The sequence below is a fragment of the Punica granatum genome, chromosome 3 (genome assembly GCF_007655135.1).
Source record: "Punica granatum isolate Tunisia-2019 chromosome 3, ASM765513v2, whole genome shotgun sequence".
Taxonomy (NCBI): domain Eukaryota; kingdom Viridiplantae; phylum Streptophyta; class Magnoliopsida; order Myrtales; family Lythraceae; genus Punica; species Punica granatum.
In genome coordinates this window covers 38,218,451-38,237,164 of record NC_045129.1, presented here as the reverse complement: position 1 = coordinate 38,237,164, position 18,714 = coordinate 38,218,451, and the positions used below count along the sequence as shown (strand labels likewise).

General features: G+C 40.6%; 2 protein-coding genes and 1 long non-coding RNA gene across 3 annotated transcripts; 1 reads left to right on the top strand and 2 right to left on the bottom strand.

The window, feature by feature from the left end:
* Positions 1-1,007: 1,007 nt before the first annotated feature.
* On the top strand, positions 1,008-3,289 carry LOC116199138. The gene is made up of 2 exons (XR_004155473.1): positions 1,008-2,379; positions 2,743-3,289. It is a non-coding gene; the product is annotated as an uncharacterized LOC116199138 (long non-coding RNA).
* Positions 3,290-8,411: 5,122 nt separating this feature from the next.
* On the bottom strand, positions 8,412-9,220 carry LOC116200620 (chitinase 1-like; the record flags this gene model as incomplete). Its single annotated transcript, XM_031531451.1, is given in 2 exon segments — positions 8,412-8,662; positions 8,665-9,220. Coding segments are annotated over 2 exon segments (687 nt in total), but the record flags the coding sequence as incomplete, so codon positions are not given.
* A 2,133-nt stretch (positions 9,221-11,353) lies between these two features.
* Positions 11,354-16,875, bottom strand: LOC116199166. The gene is made up of 3 exons (XM_031529457.1): positions 16,459-16,875; positions 12,086-16,337; positions 11,354-11,784 (listed from the first exon to the last, which is right to left on the bottom strand). The coding sequence occupies exon 2, from the start codon at positions 16,223-16,225 to the stop codon at positions 12,098-12,100; it is 4,128 nt and encodes a 1,375-aa protein (XP_031385317.1). The 5' UTR covers positions 16,226-16,337; positions 16,459-16,875; the 3' UTR covers positions 11,354-11,784; positions 12,086-12,097.
* Between the last annotated feature and the right edge of the window lie 1,839 nt (positions 16,876-18,714).

The window sequence follows — 18,714 nt, the reverse complement described above, 5'->3', positions numbered from 1 at the left end:
CATTGTCATGTTATATACATATAATTACTAAAACGAAAATATTTAAACGGGGCACATGCGTTGTCGGTTGGGAATCCAAGTAGGAAAGGATTGGGTAATCTTTAGAAAATATCCAAGTATTGAATTGAACAAATTTAAAAGAACAGGGACTGATTTGAAAATTCGGATAAAGTTTTTGGGGACTGATTTGAAAATTTTGGAAAATTATGGACTGTGTAAAAATTACTGAAAATGTCCCAGGACTTTTTTAAAACGAATTTGAAAGTTTGGGGCTGATCTGGAAGTGAAAAATGCCCCAGGGACTGAACTGAAACAACTTGAAATGTTCAAAAATTCGAGTTTGAAACAAATCTGGTCATCCACGCAACCCACGAACGCTAATTTCACAACATATCCATCCCAGCAAATATTAATATTTAGAAATGGAGCCCTAAACATGCCACTAAGTCGAGAATTTACCTAGTTCGGGAAGTTGAGGGGTGATTCTGTAAATAAATAAAAATAAAAATGCTGGACGAGTTGGGCTGCAGAGGTAGGATTGGGCCGTATTGGGCCGAACGGGCCTGCTGGGATTTGGACTGGGCCGAGTGGAATTGGCTGTTGCTGGGCTGGGCTAGATGGCTGCCGCTGGGCCAGGCCGGATGATTGGGCTGGGCCGCTGCTGGATTGGGCCGAACTACTGTACCGCACTGACTGCTGGACAGGGCCGGCACGAACGGTCCTGGTCGCTCCGGGCGTTTCCTGTACGATCTTAAAAAAAAAGGAAACCGACTCGATTAGTGTTGGAACGCGGCTTGGGAGTGTCCACTTTCCAGGGGACGCGCGACGGACGCAAGTGAGAAGGAGTCGCCACTTGTCATTTTACGACCTGAAAGTCGAGAGCCGACAAGTCACTCAGGTCTAGGGGTAGGTTAAAGGTTACTTAGTTCGGGTAGTTGATGGGTGATTCTGTAAATTAAAAAAATAAAAATGCTGGACGAGTTGGGTTCCGAAGGGAGGATTGGGCCGAACGGGCCTGCTGAGATTTGGACTGGGCCAAGTGGAATTGGCTGTTGCTGGGCTGGGCTGGATGGCTGCCGCTGGGCCGAGCCGAATGATTGGGCTGGGCCGCTGCTGGACTGGGCCGAACTACTGTACCGCACGGACTGCTGGACTGGGCCGGCACAAACGGTCCTGGTCGCTCCCGGCGTTCCCTGTACGATCTTAAAAAAAAAAAGGAAACCGACCCGATTAGTGTTGGAAGGGGAACCGAGGAGGAGAGGCAAGCTGAGGGGTCCGGAGATGGGCGAGTCGGCCGAGCTAAGGGTTCGGTGAGCTGAGGGACGGACCGAGAATCTTCGAGCGAGAGCGAGCTAAGGGAGAGCCGAGGACGAGAAGAGGAAGAGAGAGCTGGGGAGTCGAGCTGTGGGAGGAGTTACGGGTTCGGCTGGGGAGTTGGGCCGTGGACAGTACACGGACCGGTCTGGAGCTTAGGGAGAGCGGGGAGAAAGAGATTGCGCGAGCTGTGGGCGAAAACCAACGTCCGAGCTGAGGGTTCGACGAGGGAGCTGGGGGGTTGGGCCGTGGGCGAGCTGTCGGGTCCTGGAGCGAGAGTGAGCTCCGGTTTTTTTGAGAGAATTCGTGAGTTGTGGGTCGTGATTTCTTTCGAGAGAAAATGTCGGAGTTGAGGGCCGAAATGGCGTTCGAGCTAAGAGTGGGTTCCGCCGTTCGAGCTTAGGGTTTTTCTTTGGGAGAATCCGTGAACTAAGAGAGAGAGAGAGAGCCGAAGCTTCGATTTTTTCTTCGTTAGGGTTTTCTTGAGGTCGAAGAAGCTGAGGGAGAGAGGGAGCGTCTAGGGTTTTTGGATAGATGGAAGAATGTTGCGGTTAGGGTTTCCGTTTTCCTCTCGGTTTTTATTTTTTTCGGGCATCCCCTTGAAGTAGAAAAAAAAAGGAGAAAAAAAATAAAAAAGAAGAGAATAAGGAGAGAAAAGAAAGAAGGCCGCAGCTAGAAGAAGAAGGAAGAGGAAGAAGACAAAAAATTGGGGGGAGGAGGGGGCAACGGTCAACTCCTAACTGTTGCCTCTGACATTTTTTTTTTTATATTTCTCTAGCACATGTCTTACATATACAGTGAGATGATAACTTCATATGCCGAAAGTTTCAGCATGCAGCTGTACTCATGTTTGTCCAGTCATCTTCAATCATTGTCCTGCCCGGGCGACAGGACATGAGTTTTCTTTGTTAAGACCTCAAATTAAAGAAACTATTCTTTAAAATTAATTTTCCATTTTAATATTGTTGACGAGTTGACCAAAAGAAAGCTCCATCTTGTATGCAAACATTGGTGAGGATTGCTCACTGAAGACATGCATGTTCATGACTGCTGATTAGTTCCTCTGTAAGTGCTACTTTCTGCAACTTTTTTTTTTTGAGTCTTTAGATATATCGAGAACAAAGAAAAATATGTTTGCTAAATTTTACTTATTTGCTATCTTATCTCGATTTGGCATCTTGTTGCAACAGAGTTTCTGCGTGTTTTCTAGGAAAACAAAGTAGGTGCTCCAGATTCACAGTACTACTGGAAAAAGAGTGAGGGAGAGAGTTTGGTGTTTTCTGATGATTCCTCTGTTTTCTGTTTTCCTGGGAACTAGTTTTCTGGGTGATCTCAATCGTTTTGCTGATGGCTGTGACTGTTTGGTAGGCAAAGATGAAGGGAGCTAATTACTTTTGGCTAAGTTATCTTGTTTTTGTTTTGTTTCAGCCGAATACATTCCTAATGGCGAGCAATAGGAATGGAAATGACATGAATCCGCAGTTCCCATACTATTTCGCTCCTCCAACCTGGGCAGATCCATACCAATCATCCTCGTCCTCGTCCTCATCATCAGTTCCGAAATGGGTTATCGCTGCAATAGTTGCAGTCGGCGTCAATGCAGGCATACTCCTGTTTCTGTACATCAGGAGGAGGGAGAAAAAGATCAAGAAGAAAGCTGCCGCCGAGGCTGCTGCCAAGCCCGGCCCTGCTCCCAAGGGCAATGACGGCAAGCCTGCAAACCCACCGAAACCATTTCCAACCAGTTGTCAGTCCTGCGGGCATGTCGGGGGCACACTCACTTATCTGTGTCCCTGGTGCAAGTATAAGGCAGAAACTAGCTGGCCTTAGCCAGGACCTCCAGAGAAAAAATAAAAAACTATAGCTGTAGAAGAACCTTAGTTTTCAGTATTAGTCAGTTCATCGGACTTGGATCATCCGAGTTCAGCAGTTACATTGATCATCCGAGTTTGAGAATAAATTATAATTGCAGATATTTCTTGGACTCTTTTTTTTGTACTTGATTTGTGAAGTTATGATGAGGAACACTAAATAGATTCATCCCATATCTGCTGATATAAATTCCGTGTTTCCATTTTTTAAATCATAAGAAAAACAATTTCGGCTCTATATTTCTTTGTTCTGTTTAATCCATGAACATGCTTCCCTAGGTGTTCTGATTAATTTGATCAGACTGATTACCGTTCGCTAAAGGTCCAGAAAACTAATTACTCCGATTAAACTCTGCTCCCTTTTATGATCCAGCAATTATTTTCGGTTTCGTGGAGGAAAACTGAATAAAAATAAACCGATCCAACACCAGACGAGACCTATTTGCATCCTCACCAAATCTGATGCAAGTAGCGGGGGATATAATTTTAGTATCAGGGGCTCTTCCCTGATACTAATGCAGGTGCCACCACGTCAGCAAAGTCGCAGACAGCAAAAGGAGATCTACCTATATTTGGCCCTGTGGTTCACTTCACTCGATTCAGAGGCCCAGAACGACCATCTTGCACATCGTATGAATCTATTTTATTACCACATATATGCATTTACAAGTATTTCCGGAAGCGTAAACCACTAATATGTGATAATTTACAGGATACCGAACAAATCAACGAGGACAGAGCATTTAATTTATATATCAACCAGATTGATAAACTTGACATTGTTCAGGACAACTTATTCGGCACACAGACGCTTCATATCCCAAAATGCCTGAAGAAGAAAATTAAGGGGAGAATTATAGAAATAGTCTTATAAGTTTGCCCCCTTTTGACATCGAATCCTATAAGTTACCTTTTGCCTTTTCCAATCATAAACATTCACTTGGTTAGACACTTAGGGGGCATTTGATTTTAGGATGTGATTTTAAAATCATGAGTTTGATTTTAACTTTACCCACAACAAAACAAATTATCTCATCAAAATCAAAATTGTAGGTCCCACCCCTAAGGTGGTGTTTGGTTTCATAGTAGGATTTTAAAATCAGATTTTGATTTTGATTTTGAGTGGTATAAATGGGGCCCACCCTTTGACTTTGTATGAGTTATGTTGTTTTGTTGTGGGAAAAAGTGATAAAAATGGGACCCACTCTTTGACTTTGTATGAGTTATTTTGTTTTGTAGTGAATAGAATTAAATTAGAATTGTGATTCTAAAATACAATTGCGAAACCAAACAGCCCTAAAATATTTATACCGGGTTGTTTCAGTGAGGAGGGCAGCTACCAGTCAAATTGCTTTGACCGGTCAAGGGAGTGTGGGGCCCGCAGCATTGAAAAACACCCCATTCAAATCAAAATCAAAATTCAATTAAAATCAATCTAACAAATCAAACGGACCCTTATGGTCCAAATTGTGACTTACCATTAACTGATGCTGATATGGATGAAAACGGCATTAGATCTTTTCCATCTATATTTATAATAGGATTAATGATCCAAAAAAACATGAAATTTCACCGTTTTTTCAATTTTGACACGAACTTTATTTTTTTAAAAAAAATGCATGAACTTTATTTTTTTGGAAAAAAAGGCACGAACTTTATGTTTTTTGTCAAGTTAAATATATCTCATTTTTCATCCATTTTGCTGACGCGGCAAATAACGGTGCCTACATGCCAAATGGTGTTACCCATGTTAGCAAAAATAATAAAGATTTAAAGAAAAATGAAAAAAAAAAAAGAGAGAGAAATGCTTTGATTGGAGAAAGGGTGAGAACCCTGGCTAGCCATCATAAACTCAATTGGGATTGTAAGTGACCTCAGAGGGCATCGACCGGGGAGTGGTGGCTGGGATCAAGGCCCTACCTGCCGAAATGAGGATAATCCCCAATGGTGGTGATTGGAATCGAGGCTCTACTTGTCGAAATCAGGAGAACTCCTAATTTGATGATTCTCCCGATTCCGACGGTAGATCCTGGATCTCGTCCACCACTCCCTTGATTAGGCTCGTTGGTGCCCTTTAGGGTAACTGGTGACTCCAATTAGGGGGCGATGGCCCACCCTTTCTATGATCAATGCCTTTCTCTCTTTTTTTTCCCCTTTAATTTTTTTTAATTTTTTGCTAAAGCGGTATGACATCATTTACCACATAGACACCTTTTTTCCACCAAGTCAGCAAAATGGATGAAAAATAGCATAGATACCTAATGTGACGAGAAAATCAAAGTTCGTACCTTTTTTTACTAAAAAATATAGATCATGCCAAAATTGAAAAAGTTGTCAAAGTACATAGCAAAGCTACAAAGAACAAAGGCTAAATTAACACAACAAAAAATTTCAAGAGGTTTGATCTACTGGTTAAGGTGCGCCTAAATTTACACTTGATCTCGGGTTTGAATCCCCTTGGGGTCACCGGAACGCCTTTGGTGTGATTACCCACTCTGTGCGTCACCGAGAGTTCATAGAGCCCCGGAGATTAGTCGGGCGAAACCTGGACACCCCGGGTTAGCAAAAAAAAATAATAATAACACAACAAAATATCATAGTAAACAACTTCTTCAAATAATACAATCCTTATAACAAATATTATACAGTTCATGTTACATTCGACCTAGGATACCCATCAATCAATATCACGCGAAAAACTTCTTCAACATCCAACATTAATATGAAGCAATAATATACACTCCATGCAACAAATAATATACTGTTCGTGTTCTCTTGTATATAACACAGTAAGATCAGCATCTAATAATTTATATAAAAAAATTAAAAGAAAAAAGATGAATAACTCAGCAGCCATACTTGAATTCGGACAATAATGCATAGACTCACTCATAGTGCAACCCTCCATTAGGTGCCCACTGAATCAATAGTCGTGACATCCAGGAATGGAATTGATCCTAGAGATTGTGAGGGGTCATAGTAGGGCTAAACGTTGAAAATGATGTTGCTATTTATAATGCATCACAAAGAATCTACATAAAATATAATTTTCTTTTTTGATAATTTCATAAGATTTTGTTCACCAAAAGATTTTTTGGTAAATAATTACAGAAGATTTTGGAAAATATTGTTGATAATTTTAAATATTTAAAATTTTTAAAACTAAAAAAATCGAGAAAATTCCATCAAAAACGGAACGTTTCAAGGCCATCTAACTAGACTCACATCGCATCTTGCTTTAATATATATAGATATAGATATAAATTATATTTTCTTTTTAAAAAAAATCAGATTTGTTCATCATAAAAAGAAAACAAATTGAATTATATTTTATCTAGATTCTATATGATATTTACGAATACAAATTATGATACACATATATATGGGTCTATTCGGCTCTCAAACAATGGATTTATAACTAGATGTAGGCTCTCAAAATGTATATCTATCTCCAGATGCAAGTGAGTTGATTAAATTTATGCTTCGATTTTTCTCTGATTTTTTTCGTAATTTTTCATTTTTTCTCTGATTTTTGCTTTTCTTTCTCGTATTCTTTATCAAGATCGGTGATGTGAATTTCATATCTCGAAAGACTACCAATATACGCAAGCTCTAAGAAAGTAAATTTTTCTATCATTAAACGTGAATATTGTTTGTTTATTTTATTATTTTCATTTTACTTTTGACTCTCGAATGAATTTTTCTTTTTATTTTTAATTATAATTTCTTTTCGGATTGGTGTACTATCCCGTATAACGCATGGCCTCCACAACTAGTATCAATTGATATAAATTCCATGTTTCCATTTTTCAATGATAAGAACTTTTGTTTCGGGGCTATAATTCTCTTTCCGTTTAATCCGTGAACATGTTTCCGAGGTGTTCTGACTGATTAATTGATCAGACTGATTATCAAAGATCCATAAAACTAAGGCTACGTTTGGTTCACTGAAATAGAATTAATATATAATAAAATAGACATGGATTAAAATAAATATGGAATATAATAAAAATTCTGTTGAACTTTTATTTGTTTGGTTGAAAATAATAACAAAACTTAAAACCGAAATTTTATATTTGGTTGATTGGAATACACGGAAAAATGACATGTTTCAAAGCCAAAAGACACCTATACCCCTAATTTTAAATATTACAATAATGTAAAATACAAAATTAAAAAGGCCACTGTTCATCTTCTTCTCTGAAGATGAACAGCAGCCCTAAGGTCAGGCCATGGATAAGGTCGGGCCTGAGATCCCGAGCCTTGGTTTCATGGCCGAACTCCCTCCCGCATTTCATGGATCTGCAGCCCCACGCGCCATTGGCATTCCCCCTCCTGGGTTTCCCTCCTACTCTACCTGGGGCGGCCCTGCCGCCTCCGTTGATTTCCAGAGCCATGCGATCTCTCACTCCCAGCACCTGCTGTAATGAGAAACCGCTTCGCTCCGGGATGCTCCGCCGGAATAACCCTACCCATCTCCTCTGGCCGACTTGTGGGGTGTGTTGCGGGCTCCGAGCTCTATCTTTCTGACAATGGTGTGTGTCGGCTTCGGTTCTAGGAAAGAAGATGCCTCCTCTGGTGTTGCTCCTCCTCTCTCTTCTTAGCCCGCTGCTTCTCTGATCAAGTCTCGACAGAGTGAGGGGGACAGAGCCATGAGGCACCTAGTGCCGACCGCCGTCAAAGGTGGAGCTTGAGAGGCAGCAATGCGGAGCATCGGTGATGGTGGAGGGCCGAGCTGAGGGCAAGATGGAGATTATGCTCTCTATTCCCAACGGGAATACCTATGAGGGGGTGGAGTCGGGCATGGCCATTCTCCTCCTATGGAATACAAACAAACGTAGGAATAGAACCGGGCGCAGAATAGATTCGAAATGGAATACCATTTCCGCCCAACCAAACATAACCTAATTACTCCGCCTAAGCTCTGTTACTTTTTATGATCCAGCAATTTATTTTCAATTTGGCCTCTGGTGGATGAAAACGAGATCGAATAAAAATAACCCGATCCAACACCCAATGATTCCTGCTTGCATTATCCTCATCCGCATCCTCACCAACTCTGATGCGTGTAGAGGGTGATATAATTTTGGTATAAGGGAAAATCCTCAAACAGCAAAGGAGGATCTACCTATATTTGGATCTTTGGTTCAGTTCACTCGTTTAAGGAGCCTCGAACAGCCATCATGGACATCGTATAAATCTATTATAAAGGCTTACCACATCTTCTGCATATAAAAGTATTTCCTGAAGAGTAAACTACTAATATGTGATAATTTACTGCTGGACACTGAACAAATTAACAGGGAGGAAACAGCATTTAATTTACATATCATCCAAATTGATAAATTAAAATGTCTGAACAAGAAAACTCGCAAGAGTATGGCCCCCGTTGTAGTTATGGGCCTGTTGGTTGAAATGCCCCACGAACTGCGGGACCCCAATCCGATCATATGCATAGAATTGGAAGTTGACGTAAGATGCCCGTACTTCTTCCAAAGAGCTTGGTACTGGTCTTGAACCGGACTGCTATCGTAGGGAGTGATCGAGGCAAACAAAATTACCTTGTCCTTCTTCAGGAGTGTTATGAGCTGTCCAATGCATTCTGCAAAGACCACGGGGCTGGCCTTGAAGTGCTCATAGTCGATATCTACCCCATCCAAGTCGAACTCTCTGACCATCCTTGTGATCGATGAGACTGCATTCGTAACCCAGGACTTGGTCGATTTTGGTGCAAGGTACGCATAGCAGCCAGCAACACTGTCTCCTCCCAGGATGACTGCAAACTTAACATTGGGATGCTTTTGCTTCATCGAGGAGATGTTGGAATGGGAGAGGTGGCTGGTCCCCCAGAAGACGTTGAATTTCCCATCCGTGGGGGAAGGGTTGTTCGAAGTCGTGTAGTCGATTGCAAAGGAAAGGATAACGTGGAACTCAACTTCCGAGTTTATAGGCAGGTCGGACAGTCTGACCGTACCGGATTCCACCCCGATGTACTCTCTGAAGAGTTTGGAATTGGCAGCTGCAATGTTTTTTATGCATTAGCGACACTCTAAGAATCGGTGATAATTAGACTCAATGCTGATTTACGTAATCAATCTCTTTGTGCTCAAATTACCAGTCTTGAAGTTCTACAAACAGAAGATGAATGAAGTGAGCATGTTAAAATCCGAATATTTATTCCGAAGCATTCCTCTAGGTATAGTATATAACTCGAGATTCACAATCCTATTGCTGAAAGACAATATAGACTTCCTTCCGGTATGCTCGTTCGAAAGACAAAGGAATGCAAGACACTGATGGAAATGCCTTGAATCTATAAGGAATCCGGTTATCTGTTCATGGAGTTGAAGACTCTCTAATCATCGGAATGCCAAAAGGGGAGCCGGCCAGTACTCAATTGCTTATCGTTGCTACTGTAGAAGAAGAGACTGGCGATGAGAGCGGCGATTGAGATGAAAGATTTGCAGAGGCCCATCACTTATTATCTCTGTTCTATTTGCTGGCAGCTCGGAAGCATAGTCAAGGGAGCCCCAATATATAGGGAATGCGTGGATAACCCTAACACCCAATGATTAGGGCCATAATTTAGTTTTACCCGCCAAGATTTTAGGAGCCAACTTAGCCCCTTCCTGCCGGGTAGCTGTCCCCACATTTTTATTGGGTTTAGATTGAGATTCCTGGCCAACTGTCATATGGAAAGGAATCTCTATCGCCCCCGAGGGACAGCCACCAACATCCCTCCCCACCCCCCAACAAAAGCCAAAAGCCATTTGATCACCCCTAAGAGGCTAAGAGGTTAAAAGGGGGTTGTAATACAAAGATTCCTAGGGGAAGACCATTCCGATCCAACAGTTCCTAGGGGAAGCTCCCCTATCCTTAAGGATGTCATGTCCCGTTTGGTATGTCACGATGGAATAGAAAGGAATGAAATGGAAATCCATCATTCTACTCCATTTTCTTATATGAAAACACTTATATGAGTTAGTAAAGAGCATTCTATTTGAAGGGAAATTTCTTTACAACATAATGGAATGGTCATCCATTCAAAATATTTAAGAAATGTCGATTCCATTATTTCTATTAAATTTTACATATATCATATATTTTCTGAGTTGTGTATATCTAAATATATGATATACGGAATGATATCATGAAAAATAAGTTCATATAATTAAATTTATTCCTTCATATTCTATAGTTCAATCTAAAATTTTTTTCCCTTAATATAATTATTCATTATATAAAAATCCATTACATTCCTTTTCATTCTATTCGAACTTACCAAACGAGACCACGTTTCCGAGGGGGAAGCACCACTGCCTCAAGGACGATAGAAACCCGCAGATTTTTCATTGGAGTGAAACCGATGATAGGAAAGCCCATGATGATGCCAGTTATCCGTATACCGAATAACAACAATCTGACAAATTAGTATATTTTAAGTCGTATCCTTTCTTGGATTTATCTACTGGAATGGGATCTCTACGATGATTAGATCTGTAATTAGTAAGGTGGTGGAGATTATTAGGAATCTATATCGACATTTATATCTTTTTATATTGAAATTATATGTTCTTCCTCCTTAGCCACTAACATTCATGATTCACGAGATCAGTAATGATATCCCTGTTAAGATTCAATCGATTAAATCAATTCTAGATGACTGCCATAACTCCAGCAAAGTACGTATAGCATAGCAGCAATATTCTACAATGTAGTTCGTATCTCGCAAAAAAAAAAAAAACTGTAGTTCGTATCAAGTGGAACTACAACTCTACTATTTCTTACCCTAGGCAGCATTGCAGGATAAAGACAATGCTGATGTTGCTTCTGATGTTCCAAGAGCTTGGAGTCATGCCACCACGTTGTCAACCCGAAAGATAATTCATTAGCTACATTCTATATCTGTTGTATTGTTGACATGAAGGAACGTAATCAAGACCGTTTCCGGCATTCTGCGACTGGCCCTGGAATATACTCTGAGTATCCTAAATATTATCAAAACAAATACGTGTGCATATATACACAGTTTTACTCGATCACAGTAATGAGGTTCCGCAAGAACAGGCAAGCTGTAGCCGGAGATGAGGCACGTAACTTTTTCTATTTAGGTGTACGAGACCAACATAATACTGATGAATTAAGTAAGTCCCCAAGTCTCCTCATCATTAGATGGCATGCCAAAATTAAAACTTTGCATTATAAAAACATAACCCGTGAGTTGCAATGCAATATGAACAAATGGTAATGTTATTGTACCGCCGGAATTGAACCGCAACTACCACTCTTATAAACACTAATGGCACATCAATAACAAGGCCATGTCATCCGGGCCAAAAAAGAATAATTACAGGGTACCTTCATGCTTGTGGAATAATTGAAGGTAGGCAACTTAGAATTAATGATGTAATCATGTAATAATAATAATCAGCCGGAGATATTTGAGAAATCATTTTGAACCCCAACAGAGTCGACCCAGATATTCTACACTTATGTAGAATTAATAATGTACATCTAAACTTTTTCTAGATCGGAGGAAAGGAGAACCTTTAGAATTGCGAGGCCCCCACTTTCTCCATGCTGATCATTCACTTCTCACCTGCACAAATTCATCATTCCCATATCAGAGAATCTCAAGGTTGAAAATGCATTAACTGGTCAATATAGAAAACTATAATAATCTTTTTAGCAAAAACGGGTGACAACGTCGATTTTTCAGAATACTATTAGAGGAGTATCTAATAGCCCATGGAAAAACCCCGTTGCATCAAGTTAAAAAAATTAGATAATCACAAATATTACTACTCAGTCCAAGAGAGAATAGTTAAAATGGTTACAGACAGACACTATGGAAATTAAAAATTAGCCGGGCTACTAATGCCATAGCAGTGAAATTTTACCTGTGATATCCATCATAACAAGCCAGCACTTAGAAGCCCGACTGGTCGCTCTCTCCCAAAAGTCTCATCATCAAAGTCTTCATTAGTGGAATTCTCTTGACAGAGTAATTTGTTCTCCCGTAGAGGATTCAAGTCAAAACCTTCCCAAACCATTGGCTGATCCTGAGGGATCCCAGTATGCTCTGCACCATTGTTACAGATATCCCCTATGTTCTGCCCCAGATCATCAGTCATAATAGGGTCCACCGCCTTATCACCATCAATTGGAGCCGGCTCCACATTCAGATCGGAGCACATATCATATCCAGTCTGTTCCCCAGACCCATGATAAGCCACGGTCACAGTTCCTTGGTCGGATGGCTCAGTAGTGTCCTTCTTTGGCCGCCTCCACTTCTTTGTAGAAGACGTACCGTCATCCTCAAAGTCTTCTTCCTCTCTCTCCCTGTGCAGATACTTCCACAGTTTCCTTTCGGCATCAAACTGTACACATGGATCCCGCTCGTAATGCAACCGATCCAGTGCCCCGCTCACAATTTGATTAATTTGCACATCTGTTACATCCTCAACTATATATTGGGAGTCTCTGATCAGAGTGCACACATCTGCACGGGTCCCGATACTTCCAGGCAGTCGGGCAGCTGCGTCTCTCACGAGGCACAGGATTGTGACATGCGGAGGGCGATCACGCTTCAGCATGAAGTGATCACGAGCCTTCGAAGTAGGCTTCCCACCGCATCTTCTTAGGGGTGCCACAACAGATTTCTTACCATCAGCAGCCGTGTATTGGAAGGCCCTGTCGGGAATCGAGTATCTGAGAAATTCCTCCCTGCGAAAATACTCCCTTACCTCCTCAGAGCTCGGGTATATAGTGTTGAGGCTCTTCTGGGCTCTCAGGTCACGAAACCTTTCCTTCTCATCCACATTACACTGCATCAGTTCCAATGGAGGAGGAGGCAGACTGCCTAGTTTCTGAAGAGTGTCTTGGCTGCTCTTAAGCCAACTGGCAAATGAATCAACCAGTTTGACAAGCATTTTATGAGGAAGGCCCCATGCTTCAGGAGAAGTCACCTCCTCAATGGTTTCATGATCAGGTAGATTATAAGGTACTGGACCAGTCCAGCGCCAACGCTTTTTCAGTCTCTCGTAGACCACAAGTGCCTTCCAGCCCTTTGCCCCTAAGGACGCCGATTTGGATGAGAAGCTCTTTAAAACTCCCCTAACTAAATCTTGAAGCGGCTCCTGTGTCTCCAGAATACAGGGATCCCCAGGATTTGACCTCACACGATTGACAATCTCCTGAATAGTAAGACATGGAGCATTACATTGTGGCTCTTGCTCAGAATTACCAGCCGCATCCACATTCTTCTGTGAGGAGGATTCTTCATTGATGCCACCTTCCTGGATTCTGCCAGCATCTTCCATTTGGGGACCGACATCTAAAGAATCTTCTAGGGGCGGACTAATCATTGCAACTCGAACCGCTGAGAGGAGATGAATAATCGAAAATGAAAAATCTGTGTGTACTGTCGGGGTTATCAATGTAAAGGATTTCTTTGGTGGTCCACTATCGAGCTCCATATCAGGGACACCTGTGTCAACTATAGGCATCTCAGAAGTTTCATTATCAGAGGCAACTCCATCATCCCCCGTCTTCTGGCCTATCTGCTTTTCCAACAGACTAGGCTCCTCAATTTCCTGCTGTGCATTTGCATGAATTTCCTGCTGAGTATCCGCATGCAATCTATTACCATCATCATCATGATCAGCCGTCTCCACTGCTTTTCCTTTCCGCTTTCTTTTAGCTAAGTTGCGCACCGACACAGTAGCATCAGATGTATTCATGTTCTTAACTTTCTTCCGCCGTTTACTCGCTCTTTTCCCGTCCGCCAGCGGGTGTTTTTCAATCAGACCATCTTCCTCCACAACTGCATAATCATGAACACTCCCTACTCCTGTCTGCTTACCCTCGATTGGATCAGTCACTAGTGGTGAAACAGCTAGCCCTTCACTAGGTCTAACTTCTAACTGGTCATTCTTATGCACCTTATGGGGCTTTTTCCGATCATCAGTACCTGTGCCATACAGAAAGTTGCCTTCTTTCACTCTGGTAGAGGTCCGAACAGAGGGATCACCACGGATCTTACTCTTCTTCATCTTCTTCTTCCCTTTCGAAGGATATACTTCTTCTTCATCTCCTCCTCCTCCTCCTTCTTTTTCTTCTGGAGGATACAGATGTTCACCAAGATCATCCTTTTGATAGCTCTGCAAATCTCTGTCAGAACCACGTGCATTCTGTTTCTTCTCTTTCTTAACAAACTTACCCTTCTTCCCATCAACACTAGACTTCACCAGAGAAGATGGTTCCTCCATAAACCCACTGGGATAAGCTAACTTGTTTCTCATCAGAGGGTTGCTCTCATCATCACCATATGAATCAGATGAACCCGATTCAGTGACATCACCATTGAGGATCATGTTCATTGCCCCATTCTTCAGAGAACTCCCACTGATATTCTCATATGAATGTCTCCCTTTCATTTCAGGAGTTAAGAATCTATTACTCATCTGAGGTATGGATGCTCTGTGAGATTTTACACTCAGACCAGACTCCCTTTGTACTTTCAACTTCTTGCTCCTAGGATTCCAATCATCAAATTGCAACTGCGGATCCATATGTAAAGCCTCTTCCTCGGTCCCAGCATGCCAGAATGATTCATTTGGATCATGTGACCCACCCTGGTTTCCTTTCAGGCCTTTCATAGACTTCTTCTGAATTTCACCAGCAAAACCCTGATGCATTCCAGAATACTTTGCCTTAGTCACGTAGTCATAGGAAGGTCTTATACTAGACTGGTTAGCTTTCATCATCCTCACATCAAACGGTTCATTACTATGTTTATTCCTGCCATAGACAAGCAGGTCCCCCTTGGAAGACAATGGCAAGCCCACAAAACCGTCCATGGCTATTTCATCGCCACTTAGAAAATCGGGTTTCTTTCTTGCCGCCAAACGTCCCTGTTTTTCTGTCGAAAATCTACTCGACGTAATTTGATCCCTCCGAGAACCTGCCCCAAAAATCGGATCTTCAACTTCATCATATCCTGGCATCCGATCCCTTATCCTAGTGGTTGCCAGACCCATATCACTCGTGGCCATCTTACTCTGCCAAGGAAGAGTTAATGAACTATATGCTCCAGACTTCAAATCCGAACCAGGATTAAGGGTGGGCAAACCACTCACCAACTGTCTCCCTGAAGTAGTCTTCAGAGCACCCAACTTCAGCACACCCTTTGAATTCTGCTTCCTATATTTTGCCGGCTCCAAAGCAAGAGATGGCTCCAAATCTGGACCCACCCCATACACAGAACTGGGACCCATTATCTGTCCAAGCTTCCTGTCCTTAGACCTTCGGCTCCATAATCTCTCGGCCAATTCTTCTCTCCCAGATGATTCACTCTCCATGTCTTCCTTCTCACACATCAAACTCTTCTGACTCTTCACGATATTCAGGACACGAAGCTTCTCCTCGATACTGTAGCCCCTGCAATTGAGCCAAGCATCCCTTATTTGACAAAGATTACTCACTAATCCATTCTGATGCATTTTGAGAAAATGGTAATGCTCCCGCTTGTCAAAAGAATTCCGACCCTCACGATAAAGTGCAACTCTGGGCTCGCACAGTCCTCCCTTCAACATATCAAACAACTTCTTCAGAGGGCTGCCAAAATGGAAATTACAGCCCTTGAAGAGCTCCATCATGGTGTGCATATACGTTTCCTGGTCCATATCAGGCAAGAACTTTGCAAGACCCAGTCTTTCCTCCTCAGTAAGGCACTCATTCCACACATCGACAGATAGCACATCTTCCAAGTTTGGGAGATCATAAAGCTCGAATGGAACACTGCAGGTAGAGCTACCCACCTGACAAAACTCAGCACCAGTCTCCCCCAATTCCAACAAATCGAAGTCGTCAGATCCTGCACCCGAATCTGCATCATCGAAATCATCATCTTCATCGGATTCAGGCCCAGAGGCTCTGACTTGGAACTCGTCTTCATCACCAGACATACTGTCCCTACTTCCGGGTGAACATTCAGAATCGAACCGTGCGGCCTTAAAATTGTTCTTCTCAATAGCCATAGCGCGTAGAAACCAATTACGCGATGACCCCCCAAAAGCTGGATAAAAGTAGCGACTTAAACCTAATCTCGGAGGTTCTCAAGCCTAACCAAACACGCCACAAATCACACCCCTAATCACCACAAAAAAAAAAACTCAGAACAAGCTAGAGCATCAGAATCGAAATTTGCAACAATACAGGACAAAAGACGACTGAGAAAACGAAAAGATTAAATCTTTAGATCGAGGGATACCTAATTGAGACTTGGCAAATGTCCATGAGTCCCAACAAGAGCAAAGCACCGAAGCTTTGAGGCGCGGCGTCGAACCTGGGGGCTGCAGGCGGTGGATTCGAGGAACCCTAAATTGAGAGGCAGTTGTGGCGGAAGCTGCGAATTGGGCTATCGATTGACGGAGGGGGGGTCTCTGGTGGCAGGGGTGAGTTATGAAGAAGACGATGCTTACGTGGCGGGGCCGGGTGGAAAAGACGGAAAAGGGCACGGGGAGGGAAGGAAAGGTGGGGGAGAGAAGGCGTCTGCTGAGAAGTGTAGAGAGAAGGAACAAGGAAGGGTTTGGGGAGAGAGAGAGAGAAGAGAGAGAGAGTGGGGAAGAAGGGGAAGAGCCGACTCAGTGAGTCAGCTCGAGACACAGAGAGAGTGAAGGGGACAGAGACAAAGGCCGTTTGTTGTTGCAGTTGCTTCGCTGAAATCAGCCGCTATCGGGCTTCCCGTACGACGTCGTTGGCTTCTTCCTCCTTCTCAAATTTCACCTCAAATTAATGGTTTTTGCTAGCGAAAGAAAAAAAAATTACATCAAGTTTTGCCTAATGCCTGATTTAACTTCCCGACGGAGGCTCCTTAAAAGAGAATGTATGAAACTTATTAAATAATAACAAATTTATTATTTAATAAAAAAATTATAATTTTAAAAATAATGAGATACTTACTAGTAATAAAAAAGTCGTTATTTTTTTAAAAAATTATTATTATAATATAACAAGACTCTTATTAAATAACAAGTTAACTTTTTTTTTTAGAGCCTCCGTACACTAGCAACACTCTTTGCCTATATGTGTGCACCTCTTTTCCCTTGTAAATAAAGAAAACTAGACGATGACCCGCGCAAACTATACAAATAAGTCTTGAAGCATCAAAATTTATTTGTATCGTTAAATAATGTAAAATTTGATTTTAATATATATTATATAAATGATTGAGTTCTATGTAAAAATAGGAATTGAGAAAAAGAATGTGAGACTATAGAAATTAATTTAGTATTATCATTTAGGTTTAGTTATGATTATAATATGTAAAACTTGCATGAAAAACAATAAGTATCAAAAACATCAACTTCATATTTGTATCAAAAATTTCATTCAACAAATCAAAATTCAACCATGAAAAAGAAAATTTTAGAAAAGACTACTTAAACAATCAATATTAAAGTAATTAATTTGAAATTTGCATTAAAAAAATTTATACAATTAAAATTCAACCAAAGAATTAAGAATAAATACATAAAACTTATGAAATTTAAGTTCATGGAGAAAAGTTTTCCGTTATATTATATGATGAAATAAGAGTAAAAAAGAAATATTCTTGGCATAGAATTCAGAAAAAAAAAGACTATTACTGAAGCAACACCGGTAATGGAATTGCAATAGAGAAGATTATTAAAATTGAACAATCAATATTGAAGAAATTAGTATGAAATTTGCATTAAAAGATTCATTCTACCAATTAAATTTTGACCGAAGAATTAAGAATAAATAACTAAAGCTCATGACTTTGAAGTTCATGAAGAAAAAATCTCGATCAACTTATAAAATGAAAATTAGAAAGAAATATTTAGGGAATAGAAATTCAAAAAGTCTTACAAGCACTGAAGTGATGCTCATAATGGAATTACAATATAGATCTTGTCAACACAAATAATCAATTTTAAATTTGCATTAAAAAGTTCAATCAATGAATCAAAGTTCGACCAAGAAAAAGTTCAACCAAGAAAAATAAAAATTTAAAGAAAAAAAGAAAAAAGAAGTTTAAGATCATACATACAATATAGAATTATATACATAAAATTTTTAAAAGAATTTGTTCTGCCTTCCCTTTTTGTTTCCCCCTATGTATACATGTGTGTGTGTATATATATATATATATATATATATTTATATTTATAAAGACAACATTATCTGATATATACATATATATATATATATATATTTTTTTGTGGTTTGCACTTAAGTTGTTTTCTTTTTTGATAATCTTATGTATATTATTGAATATATATACATATATTCCGTTAATAAGAAATTCACCTAATATATCGATATGGGCTGGATCTTCTTTTGTACTTATATCTATGCAAAAGAATCGATATATATATATATATTTTTTTTTCTTGAATGTCCTTCCTACTTATATGGTCATGCAAAATATATATATATATATATATATATATTTGTAAGAATTGGCATATATTCTGCTCCTTATTCTTAAAAAAATTCCTTA